The sequence below is a fragment of the Neovison vison genome, chromosome 2, assembly GCF_020171115.1.
Source record: "Neovison vison isolate M4711 chromosome 2, ASM_NN_V1, whole genome shotgun sequence".
NCBI lineage: Eukaryota > Metazoa > Chordata > Mammalia > Carnivora > Mustelidae > Neogale > Neogale vison.
The window spans coordinates 25,000,376-25,018,946 of NC_058092.1; the positions used below are offsets into that span (position 1 = coordinate 25,000,376).

The 18,571-nt window shown below is 53.3% G+C and overlaps 1 protein-coding gene across 1 annotated transcript in view; it reads right to left on the minus strand.

The window, feature by feature from the left end:
* Positions 1–691: 691 nt before the first annotated feature.
* TRIM62 (tripartite motif containing 62) overlaps positions 692–18,571 on the minus strand; it is a 28,738-nt gene continuing 10,858 nt past the window's right edge. The window contains exons 3-6 of the mRNA XM_044237738.1: positions 17,273–17,368; positions 12,695–12,951; positions 11,772–11,887; positions 692–2,924 (exon numbers count right to left, since the gene is read on the minus strand). Of these exons, the coding sequence (XP_044093673.1) occupies positions 2,374–2,924; positions 11,772–11,887; positions 12,695–12,951; positions 17,273–17,368 (1,020 nt within the window). The 3' untranslated portion in view covers positions 692–2,373. The remainder of the gene's footprint in view (positions 2,925–11,771; positions 11,888–12,694; positions 12,952–17,272; positions 17,369–18,571) is intronic.

Consider the following 18,571-nt stretch of genomic DNA (forward strand, 5'->3'; position numbering starts at 1 on the left):
CTCATCTGTCCATATTCAGGCCCCTGCCTGACTCCTGGCCAGTCAGAAGTGGGATAGACCTCCTTTCTACAGCAGACCTGCAGACATCACTGACCAAGATGCTCCCATACTCCACAGGAAACCTAAGGAGGAAGATAGACTCCTGAGGGTCAGATTCCTTAGGGCACTGACTCTCGGAGGCAGCTGGAGTGAGAGGCAGAACTTCCCTAAGTGCACTGCACTTTGCAGCTTACCAATAAATCACGAGATGGGTGTTATTATCCTCATTTTCCATGCAGAAAAGCCAAGGCCCAGAGAGATTAAGTCATTTCTCTAAAGTCATACAGTAATGGAGTTTGGGTTTAAGCCCAGGTTTGTGGAATTCAGGAGACCTGACACTGTCTCATAAGCTCCCCTTGGCTCCCAAGACTATCACTAACCCCTCCTCCAGGCAGACTGCCTGTCTTCCCTGACTAGTTAGTTGTGTTGTAAGTGCTGGCTTTAGAACTTAGTTCTAATCCAAGCTTTGCCCCTGACTGGCATGGGACAGGGGGCTGTGGGCATGTAACATCTTCTCTCTGAACCTCATTTTCTACTTCTGTAAAATGGGCATAATATTACATACCCAATAGGGTTGCTTTGTGGATTAGACATGTTAATATATGTATACTGCCTGGGCCTTTTTCAGAGTGAATGGAACTGACCACTGACATTCTGTAACTTTAATTTAATACAAATTCATCATAACTCACAAAATGGGCAACATTTAAAATAAAAATACTGCTGGGGGTGGCCCAGATTCTGGTAGATGTGGGGGGGGGGAGGTTGAGGATTCCTCCTGCCCGAGAGGGATGCCAATGGGCAGCAGTTGTGAGGGGAGCCCCCCCAAGTTCAGCCAGTCTGGCTCCTTTGGGATGAGTGTGGTCACGGACCCCACGGACCCCACAAGCTCCAAATCTAGGCTCAGGATGAGAAAGCAAAGCTGAGGCTTGAGATATTCTGGCCAGCCCTGGGCAGGGCCAGAGCCAGGGAGCAGGACAACTGGAGGCTCTGCTGCTTTAAAGCCAAGACCCGGAGGTGAACCCCTCTCTGTTTCTTTTGTGTCCTTTTAATGTGGTTGGGCCAGGAAAGAAGTATCTATTTCCCAAACACCCATGCAGCCAAAGTCTTGGCTTTGTGTTTGTGTTTCCCCAGCAGTGCCTCTCACCCAGATTGGGATTTGGGAATTAAATTGAGTGGGAGAGAGGCGGGACCCAGGACGTCCCTTTGCTGGCATGGTCAGCAGCGGAGGGAGCACCACTTTGCGGTCCGCGTCCTCCTGATTCGGTGGCTTACTGCAGATGGGAGCAGCGTTTTTGATCAGGACAGGTATGATGAATTTGGCGGCTGGGAATTACTCCTGGAAAACCAGCAGAGTCTGCTCCTCCAGTCTTTCCAATGATTCTGGAAAGCCATCCGGGATGTGATCATAAATCCTGTCTCATTAAACTAGCCAAAGCAGGTCTTGTTATCTGCACAGGATCTGAATGGAGAGAGATGCCAAGCCTGATGGCAGGTCCCAGCCAACAGCTTGTCCCAGTGCTCAGGTCCTGACAGAGACACTGCTCCCTGTACCCTAGCCTGGTCCCAGAGGCCTGCTTGGACCCTTAGCCAAGCTTCTGGGGACCTCCATCACCCAGTGATGCTTGTTCTGCAGCTGCCTTTAGGCTACTGGCCTTCGCCTTGGCCCCTGGCCGTGCCATCATCCTGCCTTTCTACCTGTGGGCTGGAAGGTGGTGGCACATGTAACATGTGGGTCCAATGACAGGTACCTTGCAAAGGCCACAGCATCATCTCTACCTGCAGGGCAGTGGGGAAAACAGGAACCACAAAGCTCTTGGTCTGGAGGTAGAAGACGTGGTTCTCGGACACCTTAGGATCAGCTACTGCCTGTGTCCACTGTGGGCTGGAGTCAAGGGTAACATGGCCCATAGCTCAGTGAGGGGCAAGTCTCTGACGTGGGGAGCATAAGAGGGTTCCTGTGTATCTTTCCAGCTGCCAGCCGCTGGCAACACTGACACATCCTGAGATCAGGGCGTGTGGGCAGGAGGGAGACGGAGGGAGGTGGGCCCCTGCCCCCAGAGGATGGGGATGAGGACTGGGCAGGGGCTGCCCTGAGGAGAAGCCACGTCACATCCTTGGACCAAAGCTGCCTCTCCATCAAGGTCAGAACTACAGGACATCAATGCCGACAGAGTTTAGGAATCATGGAGCATGGAGGCTGAAGGGTAAACAAGCAGCCTGAGACCTCACCGTGGCCATGCCGGACCGGAATCCAGGCCTCTCCCGTCCCCTGGGCGGTGCTCTTGCGGGTGGCCGTGGCGCGGGTGGCACCTGGGCGCTCCCTCCGCCGCCCTAGATGCGCACGGTATTGATCCTCAAAGGTTGCACATTCTTGCCATTGGCGTGGCTCTGCCCGGGGCTGAAGTAGGAGCAGAGCTTGCCCGGGAACTTCTCGCGGAAGGTGTAGAGCCAGGACATGTCGTCGGCATTGTAGAAGATGAGTAGGCCTTGATCGTAGTCCAGGAACACGCCCACCTTGTCCAGCTTGTCGCGGACGTTGAGCCGGGTCCAGGGCTCGGTGCAGGCGCTGTACTGGTTGCCGTCGTGCATGACGATGCAGTAGAAGCCGCGGCTGGGCTGGATCTGGATGCTGCCCTTGCGGCTGGCCGCCTCGTGGGCCAGCCCGATCACCCACTGGGTCTTCTCCGCCACCACCACCTCCCAGTAGTGCACGCCGCTGCTGAAGGCCTCGGAGCCCAACACCGACACTTCCACGTCGAAGCGCTTCGGGGAGTCCTGCAGCGGCTGCGGGTGCAGGTTGCCGTAGGCCACGATGGTGCAGTCGTCAGACAGGATCAGGCGCTGGTGGGCAGTGCCCGGGTCCAGGGTCAGGGCGGCGGGCACTGCAGGGGGCGGAGGAGAGGAGAGGAGGTTAGTGGAGAGAAGGCTGTGGACCCTCTCTACAGCCCTACCCGGGGGTTGGCTTCTGGTTGGTCCCCAGGAAGCTGTGTGTTGCTGAAGGCTAGCCTGCCCTCTCTGGTCCTCAGCTCCCTCCTCCGTAAAATGGAAGGGTGATGGCCAAGGTCCTTCCAGATTTAACCCTGGCTGCAGAGGATCAGGAGCTGTGCCTGCCTGGGGCGAGGAACACAGGGGGCCCCCTGCAAAAGTCTGTTGGGTAAACTATAATGAAACCCAGAATTACAGAACTTCAGAGCTGAGAGAGCGTCAGATTATCCAGGTCTTGGCAGTCACCCTGGTGGGGACAAGGACATGCGTGGGAGTGTGTGGGTTTCTCAGTAGGTGCGATCCATGCGTCCAAACGCCTTGAAGGAAAGGCACAGGGCATTCCCATGGCCCTCTTGCCACCCATATGTTTTCAAATGCCCAACCAGACATTCATGTCGTTGAAAAACTTTTTTACAAAGACCTAAAATTGCAACTTAACTCCATTTTATGTATGAACAGGATGTAATTTTTGTACAGTTTTAATATACTGAGTATTTTAGAGCACTACTACCATGGAAACTGAGGGGAGACTGCATTTATGTTGTTTAGAACTTCACTGAGAATTGTTCACTTTTGGGGACCATACATCTCTAAGAAAAATGCCACTGACTCATAGAATCTACCTGTTTCAGACCACATTTGAGGCAAAATGGTGTTGTACCTCTGGTAGGAGCACCTGACTACTTCATTATGTTTTCCAGTGTGGGATAGTGAGCCCCTAGAGAGGACACATGCAATACTTTCTTACAAGGAATTTCCTTGTATTTTTTCTTTATAGCATCATCAGATTATGGATATACAATTTCAAGTATAGATACAATTAATATATATATTATATATATATTAATTAATAAATTATATATATATAAATAAATATATATATATTATATATATAAATTTACATATATTATAATTTATATATTATACACATATATAAATTGTGAAAAGGTTATATTATCTTTGAGACATTACAAATTATTTGTTAGGAAATGTAGGTGACAGGTCTGAAAAAGCTGTAAACCATTAATTCTGAGCCAACTGTTCCATTTGATAGATGGGGAAAATGAGACCCAGAGAGGAGAGGGGACTAACCTCAGGTCGCCCAGCACCTAGTGGCAGAATAAAGACTAATCAAGGCCATGTGCAACCCAGCCCCAGCCCTCTCCTGCAGCCTCCCTGGCACATGCCACCCCACCCCGCTCAGCCCCAAAGCCTCCACTCAGACTGTCCTCCACTGACTCCTCCCTGCTTGTCATCACCCTTGCGTGTGGCTCCACTCCAGGGCCCATCCTCTGGGAAGCATCTTAGTGGCCCAGCAGGTGGGCTCGCTCTTTCTTCAGAGATTCTTTAATTTCATGTCCTCTCCTGATTCTATAAGGGGTACGATCTCCTGTGCCCACATCTTACACCCTCTTTGCACCAAGAGGGTTGTGTACCACCCAACTAGGTTCTCCTTAGTGTGCCTGGTGCCTAGCACAGAGCCAGGCATAGTGAAGGTTTCCAGAAAGGCTCACCCAATTAAACTGACTCTGTTTGTGTGGCTCTCAGGCAGGCAGCACAGGCTGGGTCACCCTGCTCTGGGCTGGTCACACTGGCTTAGCAGGTCTGGTGCTCAGAGTCTCTGTTTACTCTCTCCTCCAGGAGGGAGCGGATGCTCAGCCAGAAGATGCGAGAACCTGGAAGTGGCCTGCCTGAGCTTGGATGACCATTTCTAGGCCAGAGCAAGACAGAGGCCAAGAAGAGTGAAGAGAAGGAATCTTGCCCCAGGTGCTGGGAGCAAAGGATTTCTTCACGCTGCTCTCTGGGGCTTCCCTTATCTGGGGGGAGGGTGGTAGGGGTGGGGGTCAGGACCAGGATTCCACCTGGCTGAAGCATTACCCCCTACTTCTGTCACCTTTTGGCTTCATGCGTGCACAGAAATGAAGCACTTCACTGGTGGCAACTGTCCCCAACAGGGACCAAGAGGCGGTTTCTGAACTGTGCTCCTGCGTACACTGCCACCAGCAAAGCTCACCCTTGACCTCTATCAGGCTCCCTCCATGGCTCTGGTAGGAGTCAATTTTGTTTTGCATGTTACATTCTCCTTTCCTGTTCTTAGATCTCTGAGGGCTAAACGGAAACCATCAGCCCTGGAAACAGGGGGGGTCAATGGAAACAGAACTCTCCATCCAGGGACATTGAAGAGGGGGAGCTCCAAGAAGAAAGACACTGAATCAGTGGCTGAATCTTCTACCCTGTCTTCTGAGGGGTCACAGTGCAGCCTGTGGGAACCCGAAGCTCTTGCCCACGTGGAATGTGGGAATCCCCACAGTGGCCTCAGGAGGTGAGAGCAGGAGGGAGGTGTAGGAAGTGTGTGTGAGGGGGAGGCTAAGGAAGCAAGAAGAATCTAATTAGACACAGATGGGCCACTCCTACAGGCTGTGGAATGTGGGTCATACTCAGGCGTCTGTAGCAGAGGGGCAGAGCAGGCACAAAGCCAAGGTGTGGGCAGCCGCCATCCTGAGTGCCACGTGGGGACCTGTGGAGCTCAGGATGACTGAGGAGGTCTGCAACAGGCAGAAAGTACCGCGCGGGGCCGAGGGACCAGGGCTGTAGCAGGGGGACGGGGGTTGGAGCCTCATACCAGCACAGGGGCTCAGCCCAATTCTTAAGCCTCATGGAGGGTCACATGGTCACTTTCAGGGCACCGATGAGTGCAGAGGGCGCTGGAAGAGGCAGCCAAGTGGGCTCTCAGGGGCTCTGAGATTGGGCCATAGGGATGAGGCAGGAATCCAGAGGATATCCTGACTGCACTGAGCGCCAGCTCCTGGGTGTGGACCCTCACTGCTTTGAAGCCCCAGGGCACAGGGTAAGAGGCGGGCCCGCCACTCATTGGGTGGGATTGGGGGCAGGGTCTGCTGTTCATTGGGCAGTGCTGGCAGCAGAGGCGGAACTGGGGGAGGGGCCCGGTAACCCGGTGCTGGGCCCAACCTCCCAGGGGCAGGGCTAGGGGTTGAGCCCAGAATTCTTATTAGGCACAGGGTGTGGCCTGCTTCTTAAGAGGCTTTGATACCCCCAAAGAGTAGGCTGGGGCCCACCTCCAGGGTCTCCCATTTCATCATAAACAGAGGTTCTGTCTCCCCAGGACTCCATCCCATCTTCCATGAGGCTAGGTCTGGCAGGAGTAACAGCCTTCAGACCAGAGAGAGACCCAGAAGGGGCCATGGCAACACGTTTTCCGTCTGAGATGTCAGTCCCTGGATGGGGAATGGCAATCCCTCCACCCATCCTTTATCCTTGGGAGAGCTGCCAGACCACAGTCCCCTGGGGCTCACTATGTTACAGGTCAGAGATCTTTTCTACCTCCCGAGACACTGTTTTAGAAAAACAGAAAGCAGGTGTTGAAGCAGCCCGTCTGGTCTCCGGGTGTTTTTCCTGTCCGTTTAAGACTGAGACCTCAACGTCAAAGGCTTTGAGGGAGGGACATGGACTGTGGAGGCCCCAGGAAATGTCTTCTGGCCATCGTCCACCTCCCCCATGGCCCAGGGGGCAGAGAAACCTCCTAGTCCAGCACCATGGCTTGACAGTGGGTGGCTGGTGCCCCTCTGTTCCCAAGGACAGTGGCTCGACCCTTCAGAAGCCTGACAGGATGGCTCTTTCCTCAGGCCTTTACAAAATCTGCTGCCTCGGGCTTCCCACCTACTTAGACCCTCCAGGGCATCGTGCCCGCATTCGAGAAACACACTCACACCCACTAGCTTGCTGGAATGCTGCGGCAGCCCCAGAAGAGCAAATCACGGTACCATTTGTCAGAAGAAGAAACTGAGGCTCCAAGGGCACTTCTCAGAGTTAACTGGTCTGCGTGAGCTATCCCTCAGGGTGCAAGTGCAGTTGGAACTTGAGCTAAGCTCTTTTCACACCATGTTCTTTCCTTTATGTGGCCCCAGAAAGCCTGCTCAGCAAGACTGAAGAACCATCCGATGAGTCCCGATCACAATCGTAATAAACAGGTATCACATACTTACTGAGTTCCAGGATTATTATCACAACTAGATAGTTTTATTTCATTCTTATACCTACCCTGGGAGATCAATCACATCTGCCCCCATTCCTGTTTTACAGAGGAGAAAACTGGCTCAGAGAGGGCAGTGATCTGCCCTGGGGCACACAGCTAGGTGGTGACGAAATGACTGGACTGAGGTGAGCAGGGGAAGGAGCGAGCAGCCCAGGGGAGGGAGGTGGCAGAAGCACAGAAGGCAGTCTGGTGTCCTCTGGTCTGGCCGGGGGAGGAAGTTTGTGTTGGGGAGCTGGAACAATCTGGCCTGGCGGTTGGGGGAGGGTTTCTAATGTCAGCTGAAGGGTGGGACAGGAGGTGGGTGGTGGTAGAAACTGGAGGTTCCAAAGCAAGGGGAGTGACCAGTGCTAAATGGAGTTCTCAGGTGACCCAGTAGGAAGCCTGAGCTGGAAGCAAGACAGGCAGGAAGCTGCTAGAATCCAGGGGCTAGGTCCCTGGGGGTGCCTGTCCCTCCCATCTGGACATAAAGGGCCTTGGTGCTGCCAGAGGAGCCAGAGTGACTTCACAGAGCCTAAGGACAAAGGAAGGGGACTGGCTAAGCAGGTCACTGTTCTCTGAATTCCCCAGGGACCCCTGTCCTTGGCTGGATACTCAGAACATACACTACCGCTCCCTCAGCCCCTCTTCCCTAGTTTTCTCTGGGCCAGTGGTTTTCAACTGGGGCTCTTTGCCTCGCAGGGTTCATCTGGTAATGTCTGGAGACATTCTGGGTTGTCAAAACTGGGGAGGGGGGCCTTTCTTTGAGCAGAGGCGAGGAATGCCGCTAGCCAACCACCATGCGCAGGACAGCCCTCTATAACAAGGAATTATCCAGCCTTAAAGGTCAAGAGTGCTGACGTTGAGAAACCCTGCCCTGGGGCAACCAGTAAGTTCCCCCATCCGTGTGCTCACTTGTGAGGGGCTTGAGAAGGGACTAGCATCCTGATTTCTTAGAGGAGGAAACTGAGACTCAGAGGAGAAAGTGACTTTTTCAAGGATGTGTGGCAAGTTCCATTCAAAAATATTTACTGAGGACCTACTTTATGGCACTATTCTAGTAGCAGAACTGAGCCTAGGGCTCATTCATTTCTTTATCTACTTATCAACAAACATTTCCTGTGTGGGCTTCTAGGGATACAGAGTGATGAATTAGATCAGCTACACAGACATTGACAAAATAGTGAGACCCGGAAAGCCCAGGGCGACCTGAAGAAATCAAGGAAGGCTTCTCAGAGGAGGTGTTTATAAACTGGATGTGAAGGGGAGAAGTTAGTCATCAAAGACTGAGGTTTGTAGAGAGGGTTCTAGGCAGAGATGGATCAGTGTTGCTGAATATTATGGGGGCGGGAGGGGGGAGGATGAGAGAACAGCAGGGCCTAGGTCTTGTAGGGCCTTGACCATCAGGCTGAGGTGCCTGGAGTGCCTCTCTGAGCTGTGACAAGGATGCAGCAGGTGGCAGCCGAGACAAAGAGAGCTCCTGAGACCATCTGCCCAAAGGCTTCCCTGGGTCAGCAGCTGGGGATGTGCTTGTTTCCTCTTTGAGTTATTCTGCTTCGCCCACATGTGGCCCTTCCCCTGCTGGGTCCCCGGGCGGAGGTCCCTCCAAGTCTAGGAGCACACAACGAGGCTAGGAGTACCCCAAGAAGACAGTCCAGAGTCCCACCTAGTCTGCTGGGAAAAGGGCCCTTCCCCAAACTACTGCCCCTTTTGGCAACGAGGGTACAGATCCAGATTTACGAGTACTAGGCACTGTCCCTTCACTTCTGGGAAATTAGAAATGATATATCAGATGTGGCCTTCAGTCACTTATGGGGGATCCCCACCTCTGTCCAGCATTCACCCTCTCAGGCTCTTCGGCCTTCTCCATCCTTCCCTGGAAGGGCCCATCACGAACATCCTGGGATCATTCATGCCCCTGCCCTCCCCACTGCCTTTGCCGGTGCAATTCCACACCAGGAACAGTCTGGAGGCCCCACCAGGCCCTACCTTTCCCTGTATGGCCAAAGCCTCAGCCTTCAGTGCTCAGTTCAAACATCATCAGCTCAGTCCTTCTCCTGGCCCCACCAGAACCTTCTGTTTCCCCTTGGGGTTTCCACAGAACTGCATGAGTTGCTTATCATAGCTTATCCCACTGGGCTGTGGGATCTGGGAGGGTCTCTTTGCCGATCTGTATCTCCTGACCCCTGAAAATGCCTGGAGGCACTTTCAGTGTAGGTCAAAAGAATGAATCCAGCACGGGGCCAGAGCTCTGACTGCTGTGTGACCATGGGAAATCAGCAAGCCTCTCTGAGCCTCCGTCTCCCACCCAGGCTTCCTGGGTTGGTGTGAGGCCAGAGGATGCCTGGCTGGCTTAAAAGATAAGGACACAGGCTCTGGGCTCTGGCAGGTCTGAGTGCGAATCCTGACTGTAACACTTCTGGGTTGTGTTCACAGACAAGGTCTTAACAATTCTCTTTCCTCAACTGAAAAAGATGAGGACAGTAATACTGCCTACCTCTTTGAGAGCATTCCCCTTCATATCCTTGTCTCACCTTTAAAGGACATGGTGCCTTTGTAGGTTATATGATTTTGGGTCCCAGGGTCGACTACCTCCACTAGAAGCCTGTTAAAACCTTCTCCTCTCTCTGCAAACCTCCCATCACCTCCTCCCCCCTCTCTTCATCGCGGGCGGCAACCTTGCTTCCTACCTCAGTGGGAAAGGGGAGGCCATCATCAGAAGAGAAACCTCTCAAGCTTCCACCACTGCCCATTCATTCCCCCTCCTCTGGGCTCCCGAAGATGAGCTGTCTGGGCTCCCAGCAGAGGCAGCGGCAGAACCCCCCACCATCCACCCCGCTCCTGGACATCTCCCCGGCCACTCTCTTGACCCTTCTCCCTCAGCTCTGCCCTCCTTCCACTGGGTCTTTCCTGTCACCCACAAAGAGGCCATTACTTCTTTCCCCTTCAACAGCCTCTGCCACCTTCTTTGTCCGTCCCTTAAATCAAATGCCTGACTTAGAAATAGAAAGCATCGTCTCTACTCAGTCTCCACTCGCTCTCTCCTCCCACTCGCCCTTGGATGGCCTCCTATCCAGCTTATGCCCCTGCGGCTCCAAAAAACCCCCATGCTGCTGGACAACAGTCAGTTCAGGGTTCTCCCACCTGGCCTAGTGGCCTTTGCTGCCATCAGCCGCTCTCCCCACTTGGCTTCCAGGACAAACCTGGGTTTCCACCCCCACCCCCTACTCTGGCTGCTCCTTCCTGGTCCCGTTGGCTGGGTCTCCCTCCTGTCCCTACGATCTGGGAGTGCCCTGGAGCTTCAGAGTTCAGAGTAGCTCTGTCTCTCTTCTTTCACTTCCTAGGTGATGTCATCCAGGCTCATTAAGTACTGTCCACACGCCGATATCGCCGGCGCTGACCCTTGTCCTATATAGTACTTATCATTCCAGGTGCCTTCTCGGGACTGGTGCTTAGACATCTCATCCATATGGCAAACGTCACGTGCTTACAGCTCTGTCCTTCCAGGAAGCTTGGCCTGCATCGTTGTAGTTCCCTTGTCTTTTTTCTCTCATACCCGAGATCAGATTCATTAGCAAATCCTATTGGCTCTCCCTTCAAAGTAGATCCCAAATCTGATCACTTCTCTCCACCTCCACTGCAATTACCCTGCTCCAAGCCACCACCGCTGGCCTGGAGTATTGTGGAAATCTCCTAACCAGTCTCCCGACCTCCACTCTTCACCCCCTTCAGTCTATTCTCAACCTGGGAGTAAGAGGGAGCCTCAAGGAACGTAAGCACATCTCACTGCATGTCCCCAAGCCCTCCAGGGGCTCCCACCTCACTCAGCATGAAGTCTGAAGTTCTCACACTGGGCCTCAGGCCCTCAGGGTCTGGCTACTGCCACCTCCCTGACCTCCTCACCTTTACTCCCTTCCACTCTAGCCACGCCAGCCTCCTCGTTCCTTGAATATGCCAGGCTACTCCTGCCTCAGGGCCTTTGCACTTGCTATCCCCACTGTCAGGAATACTCTTCCCTCAGAAAACTGCATGGATCACTCTCCTTCTTCCTTCAGGGCTTTATTTCGAGAGAGAGAGCAAGCACAGGCAGACAGAGTGGCAGCAGAGGCAGAGGGAGAAGCAGGCTCCCCGCCGAACAAGGAGCCCGATGTGGGACTCGATCCCCGGACGCTGGGATCATGACCTGAGCTGAAGGCAGCTGCTTAACCCACTGAGCCACCCAGGCGTCCCTTCAGGGCTTTATTTCTATGCTTCCTCCCTGGTGAGGACTTCTAACTGGACCTTCTACTTATTATCTGACCTAAAATCCCCTAGCTCCCTTCCTTATCTTTTATCCTTCTCTAAAGAACTATGGATTTTACTTATTTACTTTCACTTTCTCTCTCCCTATGATATAAGATCCACGAGGGCAGGGACTTTTGCCTGTTTTTCTCACTGCTATGTCTCCAGTACCTAGAAGAGTCCGTTGTGTGTTATATGCTGTAGGATGGATAAATGAACTCCCAAGGCCTCAGTCTCTTCATCTGGAGAATGGATATATGAATGGCCCTAGTACAGAGCAGGTGCTCAGCAAGAAATTCTTCTCCTCCCTCTGCCTTGCCCCCATGCTATGTTCAGAGTGGGTGGCCAGGCTGGGATGTATCCCCTCACTCCTGCCCGTGCTAACCCTTACCTCTTCCTGGGTGCTCTCTAGGGCTGGCAGGAAGGGCCTTACCTGGGTGGATATCCTGGAACAGGGACTTCCAGATGGTGTACTGCAGGGGGCCCGTGTACTTGGAGGTCGGGAAGTCTTCGTAAGTCAGATTGGTCTCATGGATTTTCCCTTTAAGCCTGGAAGGAAAACAAAAGAACAGGCTGCATTGGGGGCTGGATTTTGGTCCCAACCCTGGGGACCCTACAGCCTCCTTCAGGGCGACTGACAAAGGGCAAGGTCATGTATGTCAGGTCTGCCAGTGTCAGAGTCAAGTGCCTGTTTATGCCACTTCCTACTTCTCTAGCCTCAGTTACTGCATCTTTAAAATGGGTACCAAGATAGCACCTGCCTTCCAGGCTTGTTGTGAGTAGAATACGGCGTAATGTATGTAAAATGCTTACCACAGTGCTTGGTTCACGGTCAACACTGAATACATGATGTTAGCTATCAGGATTGATCATCAACAGACTAATAACGAAGTGTTATCATTATAAAAAGGGGCTATGGGCCCACAGAGACATGCATTTGAATCCTGGCTCTGCCATATACTAGACCAAGTGATCTAGCTTCTCTGTGCCTGTTTCCACATGTGTGAAATGGGGGTGGCAGCCGTCACTATCTCCAAGGGAGCTTATAGGATTATAATAATATAAATACTATATATTACCTATAATATCAATATTATAAACAAGAGAACATGTATTTGTAATATATATAATGTTGCTCTATAAATAATTTTGCTCTATAAGTATGATTCTGCTTATTACATAAATAACAATATAAACATAGAAAACATTTTTGGCCCAGGCTCTGGCACAGAGCAGATGTCCCGTACCCCTCTGATGAAGATGGAAATGAATGAGTTCTCTGCTAACCAGCCCCTGTGCCTCGGGGCCCACCTCCCCACTACCTGTCTGGGCAGGTGGCTGGCAGCGGGCACTTACCGCTCAGACAGTGAGGCCACCCCGGCCAGGAAGGTGTGGCGGTCGGTCTCGGCCAGCCGCTCCTGCAGGATCTGGGCCCCCTCCTGCACCTTGCGCAGCTGCTGGCTGTAACGCTGGACCTTCTGCTCGATGTCCGTCAGCGTGCGCGCCGTGTCGGCCTCCAGCTCCTCCAGCATCGCCTTCTGCCGCTCCCGCAGCAGCCGGTGCAGCCGCTCAAATGCCTCCCCGATGGTGGTCCGCAAGCTTTTGGTGGAAGACTGTGGGGACAGGCATCAGGGGTGAGGCCAGGGGGAGCGGAAGGGGATGACTCCTGGGAGAGAGGTGGAAGCAGACAGCTTGCCGCGGGGAGTGGAAAGGGTGGTGGAAGGGCAGGTGGAAAAGCCGCGGTGGCAGGATAGGGCCGGCAGAGCCAGGGACGGCACAGGATTCCACGTGCCCCTTCCACTCACTGAGGCTTGAACTAGTGGAGCGGCAGAGGCCTGAAAGACATTTGGGGGCAGCCAAGGTCTCCAGGCGGGCTGGCTGGAGAGATTTGGGAGAGAAAGGTGTGAGGATGATGCCCAGCTTTCTGGCTTGGGGGTGGGAGGGACAGGGAAGCTGGGGGAGAGGTGGTGGGCGGGAGAAGAGGCTGAAGTCAGTCTAGGATACAGTGAGGTCTTTATTTGTTAAAAAAAAAAAAAAATCACTCATGGGGCTCAAACCAAGAAGACAAGGAGATCACAGATATCACAAGGGCAAACTTGGGTGGTCACCCGCCCTGTCCAGCCACCCTTGTGAGCTCCTAGCCAAGAAACTGGACCAGGAGGTTAAAGTCATGATCACAGGAGGCAAGCCTGGACTTGCCCACTTCTCTGCTCCCGTGGGCACTGCCAGGCCCAGGAGGGGCCTGTGTGGGGATGGGCACAGGCTTCGGTGCGTAATCAGCCCAGGTGAGAATCTTAGCTCTGGGTCTCTAGCTGGGCCAACCTGAGTTGCCTAATGTCTCTGAGCCTGTCTTCTTATCTGTGAGAGGAATGACACAACCACAGCGCAGGGGTCTGGGAAGATCGAGTCGGGGCATGTTCGCCAAGTGCACGGCCTTGATTGAGGTTCAGGGAAAGAGCCTGATGATTGAGAGATGGCTTCTGAGCTGGGGCCTGTAGGACAGGCTACAAGTCAACGGCGGGGGTGGGGGGGAAGCAGCACACGGCAGGACAACACGGGGTACAGAAGTGTGGCCAGGCTGTAGTGCCAGTGCGGGACCTGCCTCTGCAATTTCACTTTGTGGGATTCTGGCTGGGAGTTCACAGAGTCAGAGACCCCGCTGTGTTCTGTGCCCGGGGCTCTGTGGGAGGCTTGACAAAGGCTCAATTAGGGCCAGTTCCCTCCTGTCACGGCAGCAGGAAGAACTGCTGGCAGTGGGCCAGCCTCCCTGCGCATGCCCACCCAGAGCGCCAGGCAGACAAAGGGGGCAGAGGGGAGGCTGGGGATGAACAGCAAGGCTGCCTGTGGCCTCCCTGAGCCCCTCCCCGAAACCTGAGGCTTCTGTGCAGCTCACGTGGAGAAGATGGGGCCTACCCTCCCTACAACCATCTGCCTCTGCCCCCCCCCCCAAGGACTCCCAGATCCCACAGCCACCCCTTCCGGCTCCTTCTCAGCCCCTCCATAGCAGTGTCTGGCGCACTGGCCACTCTCTGCTGGCTGCATGTTCTGGTTTGCCTCCCACCTTGGTGGCTGCTCCCTCTGGGCCAGCTCCTTCCGTTCTCACCTACGCACCCTCCTAGATGATCTACCTCCACTGCTTTGAAGATGGTTCCTGTAACCTCATCTGTGGCCTTGCACATCTCCTGAGCTCCACATTCATCTTTCCACCTGCCTCAAGCAGACTCCTGGGATCCCACAGGCCATCTAACTCTCTTGGTCAACTCTGTGTCTTTGGCAACAAACTCATGGCCACAGTGATCCTTCTAATGTGCAAAGTGGGTCAAAGCCAATGCTCTTTAGGAATCTTTCTGGGTTCCTTGATAACTAGTAAAATACTAAATTCCTTAGCCCGGCATTCAAAGTCCTCAATCTGATCCCAGCTTACCTCTCTAGTGCCATTGTGCTGCAATTCCACTGCCTAGAATGGACCCCACCTCCACACACACTCTTTATTGGACAGGCAAACTCCTACTCAATCTGCAAGGCCCAGCTTGAAAGCTACCTCCTCTGTGACAGCCTCCCTCACTTTTTCAGGCAGTGAAATAGTTAAATGTCTCCAGAGCATTTTGGAAATACTCCTAATACACAGTCTCACATTTTATGTGACTCCAGCTAGTGGACAATCCCCAGGGGTAAGAATGACGTCTTTCCCAGCCATGTACTTCCTGTGCCCAACCCAGGGCTAGGCACAAAGCTGATAGTCAGAATCTGCTTGGGAGGTGAAGGAGGGAAGAGTCTTGCCAAAAATTACTCTGCAGAGGTGAGTGCAGACTCCATCTTCTTTTTAGGATGGGGGCCTAGTGTCTCCAGGACAAAAGAGAATGAGTAGGAAAAAGGGCAGAGGCAGGCAAAGGGTAGCTCAAAAGTGACAGCCAATCCCGGGTGCTTTAAGTATGTTCCTGAAAGGTCTTCCCAACCTACTTGTCTTGCTGGCCACAAAGCCACAGATCTGGCTGTGGACCTCCCAGCACAGGGCTAGGATATGCATTAGGTTCTGACAAAATTGGACAGTAAGCTCCCAATGAACCACTCACTCACTATGGGACCTTAGGCTAGTTCCTCAACCTCTCTGTGCCTCAGTTTCCTTGCCAATAAAATGAAGATAACATTCCTACTTCTGAAGGAGTCCCCCTCACACCATACACACACTCATCTGTTCTATAATATTTATTGTACGGAGGCACTGTGCTAGGTTCTGGGGAGTCCTGTTGTCACAGAGGTGACATTCTGTGGGGTTCAGTTTCAGTGAGACAATGAACAGGAAACACAATTACCAGCCCAGAGAAAGAGGTTCAGCTCAACTGGCATGCCCCATTTATTCTAGTTTTTTCTAGGGCAGAGCCATCCCCTCCTCCACCCAGCCCCCAATCCCTTTGGTGCTGTGGCTGGGAAAGCAGCCCCTACCCCAGCCCACCACATCCCTGGGAATACACTAGGGCTCAGAGGAACTGGGGCTGCTTCAGAAAAACACCCTGCCAAGAATGCATCACTTGGTCAGAACAGACCAAGGAAAACATTGGGCCCAGGGAGGGAGATCAGACAGGCCCTCGGGCCGGGCCATTGGAGGGGCAGGCGCTGCAGGAAAGCCGAGTCAGGCACCAGGTGAAATATGACCTCCAAAGCATCCATAGGCATTTCTTGTATAAACACCCCAGTCCAGACAGGAAGTGGGGATGGGGGAACTAGAGGGGGAGGTGGCCCCACAGGACCCCCCAGAGGTAGACAGATGGACAGGAAAGCAGGGGAGAAAAAGGTCAGTGGAGAAAAACAATGGGGAGTGGAAAGAAGAGAACGCTGGGGAAAAAACTAGACCATAATATTCTGCTTTCATTCAAATAGAGGATTTCATTTGCTTCTCTTCACCCGAGGGTGCAGAATCACCAGGCAGATGGAGAAACTGAGGCTGTGCCAGGCAAATAGGCTAGCGTCTTCTGTTTCTCATCTATTGCCTGCTGAGGGTCCTGCCCACAGGCATTCCAGAATATTCTCTAAAGAAATGTTTGTCATGACCTCCTTGAGACCTCCCACACAGGTTGGAGGCCAAGCTGGGGCACATATCTGGATCTGCAATGGCCTCTCCAGACCCCTGGGTGACCCCAGAGGTCTGGAGCATTCCTAAGGCTCTAGTTCAGCTACTGCTGGCAGCTGCGCCTCTGCTAGTGAGTGGGGCCAGACTGAAATCACCGCAGAGCTTAGCAGCTGGGCTGGGGTCCCCAGTTCTTGGTCCCAGAAAGGGCAGAAATCAAAGCAAGTCTTGTCCAGTTGGTGAGACATCCGTGGGGGAACTCAGAGGGAGGCCCTGGAATCCAGAACTTTAGGGCTGGAAGGAGCCTGGCAGGATCTCTGGTGTATAGATGGGGATACTGGGAACCAGAAAAATATGGTCTACCCAAAGCCACACAGCGAGATAGTGACTGGATCAGAATCCAGGGCCTCCCTCTCAGGTCCAGGTTTCTTTTCAAACCATTGCAGCCAGAGACTATAGGGATTGGCCCTATTTTGCAGTAGAGTCCATAACCCCACAGTCCGCGTTTAAGAGAGTGATACCAAGCCTGGGCCACAAATCACTGGGAGGGCTTCGAGGGGAACAGGCTCAGGTTGGCTCCTCCGGATTGCTCCCCCGTCCCACCTCACCTTCCACCCGGAGCAGGAAGGGAGAAAGGGCCCCACCCTTAAACCTAAGAACCAGCCCAAATCCTTGCCTTCAGTCCTAGGAGTGGGTCCTGTCGCATTTACCTTCAGGGAAGCCTAAGCCTCAGTTCCACCTGTGCCCCCCTCCCAGCTCCCCCTCTCTCAATAGGTTTGGCACCTTAAGACCCCGCCCCTCTTCCCAGAGGGCCCCGCCCTCAACGCCCCGCCCCCATCCGGCCCCGCCCCCGCCCAGGCCGGGCTCACCTTGGTCTCAGCCAACTGTCGCTTGAGCAGCTGCAGCGCCTCGGTGTGCTCCCGCTCGCTGTCCTGAAGGGCCTGAAGCTGCTCCTTCAGCTCCCTCTGGAACAACACAAGGCCTAGATGCGGGGCTCTGGCCAGACCGCCGCCGCTCTCCCGCGACCTCCCCCAAGACCACCCTCCCCGCACAGTTCAACAACCCCAAGTCTCCCAGATAAACCGGCCGCTTTCATCTTTCCATCTTTCATCGGGAGTTTTGCAACACCCTCCTCTCTAGCCACCCTAGATGCTTGTGGTCTCCCTGTCCCACCCGCCTGCCTCCACATGACCTTCTGCCCCCGCCTGATTTGCTGGCGGAGACTCCTGGCTTGGAATCCTCGGAAGGGTACCAAGGTCATATAGCACTGTGCTCCGCTAGGACTCGCGCGTCGCGTGGGCTTGGCGCTGTTCTCAGGCCTTTGCTTGGATGGGGTCATTTAATATCTCAGTAACACAGAGGAAGGCACTATTATTACCTCCATTTTCCGTCGGAAAAATTGGTACAGAGAGTTTGTGAAATTGGCCCAAAAGCATGCAGCCAAGCAAGTAAGAGTAAAACCATAATTGCACCATGATTTTGACGCCAGGTGACTTATCTTCTGCAGTGGTGACGCCCATGACAGACAGCGACAAAAATCCACTATATACAACAGATAGAATATGGCCACGATTAGTATTACTGATTTTTCCTTTCCCTCGGGTTCCAGTAGGGCTCAGTATGACTCTGCTATCAATTTTGTTTTGATTTTAAAAATCTGATATTTTGTTCATCATGGGTTTGTTTTAATATTGATTTTTTAAAATTGCATTAAGTATTACCCTTCTCAACCCCTGAGTTTTGGGGTGCCTACTTCAATGTTGCACCTCACCCTCCCACACCTGTCTCCACCATCCTCCTCCCCTTACTCCCCTGCAGCCAAAATGGCCTTCTTCCCGTTGCTCCGTCATGGGCTCGTCTCACCCTCATGATTTTGCTCTTGCTGCTTCCTCTGGCCAGTGCACTCCACTCAGATTTTCTCCCAGTGATTCCTTGGTGTCATTAACCTATCAGCTCCAATGCCACCTGGTCAGGGAGGTCTCGCTCACGTACGGCTTCATCGACACCCTCAGTCCCACATCCTGTTACGAGGGCTTCCTAGCACCTTCTGCTATCCAAGATGCTCTTGCTCGCTTGTTAGACAGTGTGTTTCCTGCTCACGGCCTCCACTAGACAGTGACTATCACGAGGGCGGGGGTCTTGTCTAGCTTGTTCACTGTTGGATCCCC